Source organism: Arachis hypogaea, chromosome 6, assembly GCF_003086295.3.
Source record: "Arachis hypogaea cultivar Tifrunner chromosome 6, arahy.Tifrunner.gnm2.J5K5, whole genome shotgun sequence".
Lineage (NCBI taxonomy): Eukaryota > Viridiplantae > Streptophyta > Magnoliopsida > Fabales > Fabaceae > Arachis > Arachis hypogaea.
In genome coordinates this window covers 90414346-90426295 of record NC_092041.1, presented here as the reverse complement: position 1 = coordinate 90426295, position 11950 = coordinate 90414346, and the positions used below count along the sequence as shown (strand labels likewise).

The following is an 11950-nucleotide window of genomic DNA, read 5'->3' as shown; positions in this document are numbered from 1 at the left end:
AGAATTTAATAAGAACGAAGAAAAGAAAAAGTTTTAAAATTTGTCATTTTCGCTTCCTTCTTTTAAAAATCGAAACTAATATAAGTACGTACCCCAATAATAATAATTTCTTTTTCTAAAATCAACATTCACAAACAGCTCAATAATAATATGGCAATCCACACCCAAGTCTCAATTCAACTTCAAACAAAATTTTCATCACATATTTTTTTCGACATTATCTTGGCCTTATGTTGAGACATGAAAACGTTGATAGTAAATAACTAAATTCTGGTTATTGAACCAAAAAATCAGGCTAGATAGATAGATTTCTATCCCAAACGTAACTTTGGCACTTGGTTTTTCTCTCCTACTTTGCCATCCCATTGCTTAAGGACTGAAGAAAGCATGAAAAAGTTGTGAGGCACTAAATCAATAAAAGGACTAAGATTATCCCCCTACAAAGAAAAATGAATAAGATTGGGTAGGCACAGAGACCTATCTAATCACCCCAACAAGGTAGCTTAATTTGTCAAAAGAATAATCTAAAAGTTTTGGACACTTGTTATATAGAAATTCATTATCTTTTAACGCTGTGAGACAAATGTGGCTATCACTTATTGGAATGTAACGCATCACCGTTAAAAGAGTGTAGAACGACATCAGCATCAATCTTGATGGTTACCCTTTTGGCATTTCTTGATTGTGTCTCATTATAGGTATCATCAAATCAACTTTTTAATATGTGGTGTGGAATGATGTTCATGATCCGCATTAATGCAATTGACATAGTGAATAATAATAATAATAAGGTGTTTGTTATGGTAGATGATAAATTTATACATATCAATACGTTTAAAATATAGACAAATAATAATAAATTACGTGAAATATAAGCATTTAATTTTTTTTAAATATATATTATATCACCACTTTTACTAATACACCCCTTTAATTAAATAAAAATAAAAATATATTTTTTATTTAATTTTATAAAAAATCTTAAACATCCTTATTTTATTTGATTAAACAAAAATACCCTTTTAAATTAATTAAATTTTAAAATTCAATTAATCCTAAATAATAATGATATTAATAATAATAAAGTTAAGTTAAAAGGATAAGATAATGCTGCATACTCAATGATTAAATAAAACAGTAAACAAAGAAGGATTAGGGTATTATTAATGCTACATAAATAAAAATTACTTTGTTAAAGGTAATCTGATTCGTTAACTAAAAATCTCAAATTGGAGCCTCTGTGAATAAAGAAAAAAAAATCTTCTAAAGTAAAAAAAATTAGAGTGATAAAATAATATTTCAATCATCTTTAAATAATTTGTAATATTTATTATCTTAATTTAAAAATAATTAAAATATTTTTATTATTTTACTAATCTTTTTATTTTAAAAAAAATTATCATCTAAAATTTAATTCGTGAATAAAAAAGAAAAATCTTCGGTAAAAAATCTTTATTTTATTTGTCATAAGACCCTGATCAAATAAGGTTGGATTAGTTGAATTTCTAAGCGTTCTATGTAGATAAAACATCAATCACAAAATCAATTATTTGTATAAAATATATATTAAAAATATATTAAACAACGCATTTATAAATACAAATATATAATAATAAAATTATTGTTTCTCATAATAAGATTCGGATATTAGTAATTTATGAAGAAAACGAGTGAAAAAAAGCTAAACATCGAAACTAGAAATATTAAATTAAACTAGTTTCGAGAAATGATTTAAGGTATGATTTTTTTACTTTAGAAGATTTTTTTTTCTTTATTAAGAAAAACAGTAAACTTGGAGGAATGATTTAAACATATATTATATATAAACATTGTTTCCAAAACAAAATCCAGATATCTGGATGCATAAAACATGGCATTAACCTTGAAAAGCTAGGTACAAACAACAGTGGAAGAAATCATGAAGCCAAGAGATTTACACTTACCTAATCACAGTGGCATGGTATAAGTTCTCCTTTACAGAAAAATAGTGTCAGTTGCTAAAACATCTGACCCAAAAATGTTGTTCATTTTGGTAATATATCCTGAAATTGGCAAGTCCCTAATGTCTGAATCAGCCTTAGAAACAATGAAATGAAGTAAACGGCAAGAAGCCCTCCCCCTAAGAGTGAATCAAGCTTCATATCCCTTCTTATCAACACCAAAAGTGCCCAAATCAATCCAATTACCAAAAGTGTTAGTGTTTCCCAAAGATATGGATCTTTTGGTATAATAACAGAATTTGGATACTGTGACCAAGTGGAACTTGCAAGGGATAAGCCTAATCCAATCACAGTGTTGAATATAGGGCCAGCATAACAACCTGATATTGCAATTTGAGCACCTTCTGTCCCACCATGTAATGCCATAGTCAAATTTGTCACCAAGTCTCCAATTGAATTTCCCCAAGCAAGAACTGTTAGCCCCAAAATTGAAGGACTAATTCCACATATGTAACCAAGTGAGACCAACAATCCAACCAGTTCTTGAGCTGAAATGTAACTCCATGTAACACTCATCACAAACCCCCCTGCAAGCCAAGGGAACATGTACTTCTTCGGCGGACTAGATGGCTCGGTGGTGAAGAACGCGGCTACGGCTAAGATAATTCCGATTAATAATCCGGTTCCATAGACGGTTAGGCTTCCCGGCGTCCAGAGAGAAGACAATAGCAATGGTGATAACAGGGCTGATAGAATTGCATATGGTTTGGACCATCTCTCTTCACAAACAACCGGAATTGTCAATCTCCTTGGCAAGTAAAGTGGCAACTCCAAGACACAAAGTGAAAATCTACATATTGGAGATTTCTTAAAGCAGAATTTCTCCTCAAAGTTGAACCTACATTCTTGAGATCCATTTTCATCATTACCAATTACTCCTTTCTCCATTCCAATGATAAGGGGCACGGCCGGATCGTCGCCATTACTCGATTGACTGTCGCTAGAGTCACCCTTCCACCGGGTCGACGAGATGTAGACAATAACCACATAAACAACATACATCAAACAGAAGCTAATTGCCCCAATAACATTGATCTCGCCGGCAATTAAGATCGCGAACAAGCACACAAGCACAAAGAGAAGAAAACTGACATCTCTTATCAATGCAGACTTCTTAACTCGAATTCCTCGATGCCTAACCGATATGCTAACAATCCCAACCACAACGCAGGACACAAAGGAAGCACCCCCAAGCACAGTGTTGAATCCAATACCTCCAGTGCCACTGCCATTGAAGGAAACAAGTGTTGCAAAGACATCACAGGCACCATTGCCAAGGGAAAGGAGGGTTACTCCAGCAACTGTTGGGGACAATCTCAGCAATTTTGAGAGGCTCTCAAGGGAAGGACAAAAGTATTCAGAAGCAGTGTTAGCTAGAAGGTAGAACAAGACCAATAGCCAAAGGAACAAAAGGGTTTGACCAAAAAGAGCAAAATCCCCAAATTTGCAGTAAAAAAGGTAAAGATAATCAACATAACCCTCAGTGACACAAGGGTCATTGGATTTCAAGTACAAGCACTTTGCTTCGTTGTCACTGAGGCTGTGAAAGCTCTTGCAAGAATCATCATTCTCATCAATGTCACCAGGGGTAAAATGGTACTTTCTCAGAGGAACCTGTTCTGAAGGAGAGCTGACATGAAGAACAAGGAAAACAGAGAAGACGATGAGGAAAGACGCGTTGAGCAACAAGGTGGAATAACCCATGCGTTTGGAGACAGAAACTGCGGTGTTATCCATGTTAAGAGAGAGAGAGAGAGAGGTTAACAAAACAAAGCAAAACCCAGTTGCAAAATCACAGAAAGTTGGAAACTTGACGATTAAGAAAACTCAAAATCCAAGCTTTAATAACAAGATATGAAGAAAGAGGAAAGCCAATTAAAAGAGAAAGTAGCATAACAGATTAAAGAGAGAAAAAACAAATCATACCTTAAACTCCAAACTTGGTGGTGCCTATTGGTATTTTCCTTTTGCTTGTATCTAATTGTGATTAGATTTGGATGAGAGAGAGAAAGAGAATTTGGCGAAACTTAAGGAAGTGGGATATGTGCGGTGTATTTAGATTAAGATATAAGGTATGTGTCATTGAGAAGAGATGACAAAGACAGAGAACGGAACAGCATGAGTAGTTGCCACACGCGGCTTGTGTGTTTGTGTTTTTATGGTGTCTTGGGAAGTTGAGAGTGGGCAGTGTATGTGTGTGTTTGAAGTGGGAAGAAAACAGAAAAAAAGGGGATGATCAAAGTGCACACGTGTCGGTGAAAAAGAAGAAGTTGCTATTCCAGGTGGTGGAGGGAGAACATTACTCGCTCCGTAATTTCCAATTTCATACTTGTGCGGGGAAAGTATAAAAGAATAATTTAAAGGATGACACCAATTATACCGGTTCTATGCTAAAATAGGTGATTACGTTTTTCATGTAAAACTAATACTTAAAAATGGTTAAATCACGATTTAGTTAAATTTTTTAAATTATTTAATAAATTTTAAATATTAATTTTATCTAGAGATAAATATACTTGAGTTTTTATTTTTAAAATATATGAAAATTTGAATTTATTTTAGAATATAACAAAATATATAAATTTAAAATAATATATATATATATATATCATCATGTTAAGTGTATATTAAAATTAGTTAATAAAATTAATTATTAATATAAAATATATATTTTTCCATGATTCTTTAGTGATTGAATTAATAGATATTTTTGCATGATTCATGACAAAATTTTTAAAATTTTTAATTTTTATGTTAAAACTGGTTTAAGTAAATAGTGCAATTTAATATAAAATAAAATTTGCCTTTAAATCACCTTTTTGATTATTATAGCGAAAGAAACTATTATTGAAAATTATTTTTGTTAAAGTTTATCTAAAATTATTTTATATTTTAGTATCATATTCATTTTTAGAATCAAAGTAATATAATTAATGTTATTATCTTTCGAAACTTACCAACATATTTTGTCTTATTCTTAAGTTGAAGTACCTGTATTTATATTTAAAAATGGTTTTATATTTTTTTATTAGTTTAAACATCTACCAAAATTACTAAAGATAAGATGAATACATAATTAAATACATAATATATTATTGTCTTAATTCTTATAGAATGATAGAAAGGATTTGTGCCTAAAATCTTAAATCGTCCATAGATAAAATAATAATTATTGCTACAGATCTTTTCCACAAAAAATTGATTTTTTTAAAGTGATATTGATTATTCAATAATCGAAATCAATTTGTCTCCCTAGTACAATCATTTTTTTCTAAAAGATAAATTTTTGTTATGTGTAAAATAATAACAATATATCACTCAAACATTTATTAAGTATTTCATAATAATACCTATTAATCAATGAGTCTTTTATCGAATTATAAGTTTGATTCTCACTAACAACATTACTTGAAAGTAATCGAATTAGATCTTAAATATAAAATCTTCAATTACATTTGATAATATTTTAAACATTAAATATATTCCATTTTTTATTATGAAAGAATAAATACGCAATGTCACTTGAATTAAAATTTAACACATCTCATATTTTAAGTAAAATTTAACCAAAATCAAGTTTTAAAGAAATGTTGTTGTCGTAACCCAGAAACATAAACAAAGTCAAAATCCTTTCTCTACATACATAGCCGTAATAATTTTATCAATTGTATAATTTTTTTCTTCTTAGATGTATTCAAAAGACCAATGTGATTGATGTTATTTGTTTTAACTCATCTATCTCAAAGTTTAGTTATCCTATAATTATTCTTTTAGCTAATAAAGAACTATCTCCTTCAATTGCTAAAGGCATAAGAAGATAGTCTTTTAGAATTTCGTTACAAGATGATAAAATTTTATCTAAATTAAATAAACACAACTATTTTAATCTCATTATTTCTTATGGTTAATTCTACACATAAGAGTTTAATTTTGATGCATTAATAGTATAAAATATTTTACACATTCGTATAATCATATCTGTTTTTTTTTATGACCATTCATGCGGTTAATGTGAAAAGTAATTATTTTTACTGATATGATATTACGTAATTAAATACACGTGTAAAACTACTTTACACTAATAGTGCATCAAAATTAAATTCCTACAAATAATACATATTATTGTTAAAATTCACTCAACTTAAATTATCAATAACTAACAAATTTATATTATTGTAGTTAATAAAACCCATCCTTCATATTTAGTACTATTCTTTATTGATATAAAATATCATTGAGAGCTCATGTTAATAGCTATCTTATTAATATTTTGGTCTTAAAATATTGTTGGAAGATAGCCGAATGACAAATAACTTCGTAACATAGGATATTTAAGCTTATGTGTTTGCTTTTTTAATAGTGTCATTAAATTTTCTATCCTCTTATATATATCAATATAAGAGCGAAACATGTATCCGTATAATTAGTATAGAACATTACTCTTATTGTTCGTATCTTAAAAATTCATACATTTTTTTTAGCATTTAAAAGAATCTGTTAGTAATAATCTTTAACATTTAAAGAAATATCAATCAAAATCCCACTTCAAAAATATTTACGAGGCAATTACATATACATATAAATTATTTTTCTGAAAACGTGAGTAACAATGATAGAGTTTTGTAGTGAATATAGTACTAAATTATAATAACTAAAAATTATCTAAATATTTATTTTGGTTTAATTATTCTTTTGGTCTTTATAATTTTATGAAATTTTTATATACTTTATTTTTTTTAATTGGGTTTTTGTACCAATTTTTTTTTCAATTAAATATCTCTTGACAGTAAATGTTATAAAAAAAATTAAGAATGGGTAAATTGACTATTATACCCATCATTTAACTTTTACAAATCATTGACACTTAGTAGGGTTCTAAGTTCTGACTCTTTTCGCCTCTTCCTCACCCTTCTCCTCCTCTATTTGTTTCTCATACTCTGTGAATACTCATGGATTAAAGTCACTTATCTTCAAGAATCTCTAATTCTAAAACTCTCATCAAGAGCAGACATCTTTGTTTTTGTGGTGAGGTAGTTGCTATCATGTCTTCTTCGACAGTAGCAAGTTCTTCGAGTGGATTGATGATGAAGAAAATGGGAAGAGAGGATGGTTGAAGCAAAAGAAAAGGACGGTTCATTGCTTTTGTGGAGACAATCTCATTTTTTGGAGTTCAAATACATCAATAAATCCAAACAGAAGATTAATTTTCTTGCTCTAACAGGAGACGCAAATTTTTTGAGTGGGCTGATAAAAAAAATAAAAAGAAAAAATTATGGGAATGATGGGGTAGTGGATTCACAGCGAGAATTTGAAAGGGTTAGAGAATTGGAGGCACAAGAAAAGAAGATAGAGAGATTAAATGTGGATCTAGAGAGATTAATTGCGGAGGTTGGAGAAATAAATACTTGTGTAGGAAGGTTGTGTGATAAGTTGAGTTCAGTTTAAGAGCAACTTGGTAAAATGGAAGACACTATAAAAAAGTAAAATAAGATGCAAATTATATATATTGATATTGATATTTGTTATTTTGATTATTGCAGTCTTATATGTAAAGGTGTAGAAAGTATGACTGTTAAAATAATGTAATAGTCTATATAACTTAAAAGTGTACTGTTTATTTTGAATGCAATGAAGATAGATTATATGTTGTTTAATTTCTTTTAATGAAAGTTATTCGTTTGCTATTTAATATGTATAGAAGTATGATACAGAGAAAAAAGTAATGACAACAAACGAAAATAAAGTTGAATATGGAGTACATGTTTAAACCTTAAATTTAATTCATTAAACATATGAAAATGAAGTTGAATATATATTTATAGTTATTTGTAAGTAGTGGTGTTCAAATCCAAACTCATTCAAATAAAGCTATTATCCAATCAAAAATTAAAAATTGATTAAAATCGCACTAATTTAAATTAGATCAAATTTTATTTTTGGTAAACTGTATATATTGAATTAGATTTCATATCTGCTTCTCAAAACTGAACTAATTTAATCTAAATCATAAAAAAACATAATTTAACATTATTATTTTATTATTAAATTTAAATTTTATATTAATATTAATTTATTATATGTTTTTATATTATTATTATTATTATTATTATTATTATTATTATTTAGTAAGTATTTTTTTAAATATAAATGAAATTTATTTATTTGTTTGTTTTACTAACATAAAGTTGCTTATATTTTTTAAGAATAAAATATTAAAATTTTATTTTTAAAAACTAAATAAATCAAACTAACCCAAATTGCAATAATTTGGATTGTATTGAATTTAAAAAATAAAATCAAACAGATCCAATTCAAAACAGAACAAATTATGTATTTTAGATTGGACTGATTTTTCTATTAAAATCGATCCAAATCGCACTGTAAATACCATTATTTGCAAAAATATAGATCAATCTTTTAATTGAAAAATATTTTTCTTTCCAAACAAACTTAATTAAAAATAACATAAATCAAATTTTAAGTATAAGAATGTGATTATTTAACCGTTATTTGACTTAAAAAAATAAAATTATAATATTTTATCTTCTCAATAATATCATATATATAAGAAAATTCTTTGTAATGTAAATTGTAGACTATTCATTCTCCAAATAGAATGAAAGTCTATTACACATTGTTCTTTCTATATTGTGGCCAAATAACCGTCATATATATATATATATATAGGACATCACATGCTAAAATATATCTAAAATTTAAAATAATTTCTAATTTAATCAATGACTTGCATTTTTTAATGAACCGATATTATATATAGTGGTTGTTACATGATTATTCTGCTTGTGTATAGTTTAATGATTTAGTTTTAAGCAACTCATTTTAGTTTGAAGTTGCGTATTCAACTCCTATAACACCTTGCACATGATAATATATATAAAAACATATGAAGTGTTTTTGTTTTTTAAATGGAAACAAACAAAGCAATTATTAATTATAACTATAAAATTTTACAAAATAATAGTTAAATCCAAAGTTTAACTATTTTTAATATTAAATATAAAAAATAATGAGTAAAATTATATATATCTTTAAAACTGAACAATTACTTATTGATAATACTATATAGTTTAAATTTCAAATAAAATATTTACATTATTATACTTGAAAAATTCAGCTTTATCAATGAGTGTACATTGTTTTAAGGTTTAATTACTCTATTATTTTCTATAATTTTACCAAATTTAAAATAAGGTCCTTATATTTTTTTTTCAATTGAATTCCTTCCTTACTTTTAATTTTATAATTAGATCCTTTTATATAAAAAATATTAAAATTAACCGAATATTTATCTAAAAAAATATATAGTCAAAAAATTAATTAGATTTTTAATTGTAGGTATCTTCAATTTATGAAAAAATGTTCCGTTAACTTTAATATTTTTACACTCGCAAGGATTTAATTATAAAATTAAAAAAAATGTAAGACTCCAATTAAAAGAAAAAATATAAAGATTTAATTACAAATTTAATAAAACTGTAGAGACAAAAAAAAAATTAAACCTTTATTTTAACTCTTTAGAATAGAACTTTAAAAATATTCCATCTTCATAAAAAGTGGACCTTTTTTAATGAAAATTTGGATGAAAATCATTAAATTAGTAATAAATGAGATTATTATAAATCATTATGTATTAACTTTTACAAAGATAAAAGTGATATATGAAAAAAGTTTCTTGCCTTTAATACAAGTCATACAATTTACTTACATAACGCGCGCGTGAAATCACGATGTTTTTCTTTGTATCTCACGTTTCTCCTCCTCTTCCTTCTTCTTCTCCTTCTTCTTTGGATTTATTCATCTTTTTCTTCGCGCGTTTCATCTTCATCGTCGTTTTTTTATTACTGTTGTTGTTGCTGCATTTTTCTCTCCTCTTTCTATTGATTTTGCAACATTATGTATTTTTTTCTGTTTGATTTTTTCCTCCCAAAAAGAATTATGAAAATATGAAATAAGAAAATGAAAAAGAAGAAGCAGCAAAAGATGAGGAGGAGGAAGAGGAAGAGTTTTGAATTATGCAGAACTTATCAGCACACATCCACCGAAAATTCTTAAATAATACACTCGAATATTTTCGTGTTACACCCAAATATCTTCGTGTTACACCCAAATTTACTGTAAATACAGAAAAATGTTTCCTCTAAACCTTTATTTTTTTCTTCTTTTTTTCTCTTATTTCTTTCTTTCTTTTAATTGAATGAATGTAAGTTCATCATCTTCCAAGTAATTTTGCAGCATTATATATTTCTTCTTCTTCTTTGTTTGATTTTTTTTATTTTTATTCTTGTTAAAAGAGTAAAACAAGAAGAAATTTAAAAAGGTAAAATAAAAAGAAAAAAATAAATAAGAAAAAAAGAAGAAGAAGATGGTGATGATGATGAAAAAAAGAAGAAGAAACAGCAGCAGATGAGAAGAAGAAAGAGGAAGAGTTTTGAATTATACAAAACTTATTAGCACACATACACCGAAAATTCTTAAACAATACACTCGAATATTTTTATGTTACACCAAAATATCTTCGTGTTACACTCAAATTTGCTGCAAATACAGAAAAATATTTTCTCTAATGCTGTATTTTTTTCTTCTTTTTTTCCTTATTTCTTTCTTTCTTTTAGTTAAATGAATGTAAGTTCATCCTCTTCCAAGTAATTTTACAGCATTATGTGTTTCTTTTTCTTCTTTATTTGATTTTTTTTATTCTTGTTAAAAGAATAAAACAAAAAAAATTGAAAAGATAAAACAAGAAAAAAAGATGAATAAGAAAAAAAAAAGATGATGATGATGATGATGATGATGATGATGATGATGATGATGATGATGATGATGATGATGATGATGATGATGATGATGATGATGATGAAAAAGAAGAAGAAGAAGTAGAGAAGATGAGAAGGAGGGAGAAGAAGAGTTTTGAATTATGCAAAACTTATCAGCACACATATGCCAAAAATTCAAATATCTGTGTTATATCCAAATTTACTGTAAATATAAAAAAATATTTTCTTTAATACAGAACTTTTACATTACATTCAATTCAAACCATCAACGATGAAACATTATTCACCTACAGAATCATAAACTACTAACGAAAAAATTAACTAGAATCGAACTACACCTCAACCATTTGATTGGATTCAAAACAATAATCAATTTCATTCTGGTTCAATTGACAATCTGAACTTGAATTATTCATTATCTTCAACAACGAGATAATTGATGATGGAGGAGAAGGAGGAAAAAGAAGGAGGAGAAGAAATTCAAATAAAAAAAGAAGGAGGAGGAGGAGGAGGAGGTGGTGGTGGTGTTGGTGACGACGATAAAGAAAGAGAAAAATAACGAAGAAGAAGAACGTGCAGTAACAATACGAAAATGAACGTACATACGTAAATATAAATAACTTGTATAGACTTGTATAAAAAAAATAACTTGTATGTGGAGAATAATTGAGGTGATATATGAACAAAGTTTCTTTCCTTTAATGTATTTAATCAAATTTATTTAAGTTGATTGGACCTAATTACTGTTTGTTTATTGGCAACATTCATTATTTTATAATTTAAAGAGTAGAAACCTTCCACTTTATTATATAAGTTGAACTTTTATTTAATAAAAAACTTGAAAATAAATATATTAAATTGTTTATATATTTACTATTTAAAATCATCACAATTTATTTAGAAATTTGAATAAATTAGAAAAAATTATTTATTTATGCCTTTAAATTTAGTAAATTAATGCATGATTTGTTAAGGAAAATGAGTAAACAAATAAAATTAATTTGATTAGATAACTTAGATGTATAATAATCATGTGCTTAGTACAAAATAATTAGTTTCACAAATTATCATAAAAATAATTAATTATCATAAAACAGGTCAAAATAAAAATTTATTGGAGTACTCGCATGTTCAATATGTAATTACTTATACCGA

General features: G+C 27.0%; 1 protein-coding gene across 1 annotated transcript; it reads right to left on the bottom strand.

The window, feature by feature from the left end:
• Positions 1-1801: 1801 nt before the first annotated feature.
• LOC112696893 (cation/calcium exchanger 2) lies at positions 1802-4359 on the bottom strand. The gene is made up of 2 exons (XM_025749825.3): positions 3927-4359; positions 1802-3721 (listed from the first exon to the last, which is right to left on the bottom strand). The coding sequence occupies exon 2, from the start codon at positions 3702-3704 to the stop codon at positions 2025-2027; it is 1680 nt and encodes a 559-aa protein (XP_025605610.1). The 5' UTR covers positions 3705-3721; positions 3927-4359; the 3' UTR covers positions 1802-2024.
• Between the last annotated feature and the right edge of the window lie 7591 nt (positions 4360-11950).

What these genes read in the sequence shown, in the direction of transcription:
- LOC112696893 (XM_025749825.3), bottom strand. Translation starts at nt 3,704, where the DNA reads ATGGGTTATTCCACCTTGTTGCTCAACGCGTCTTTCCTCATCGTCTTC.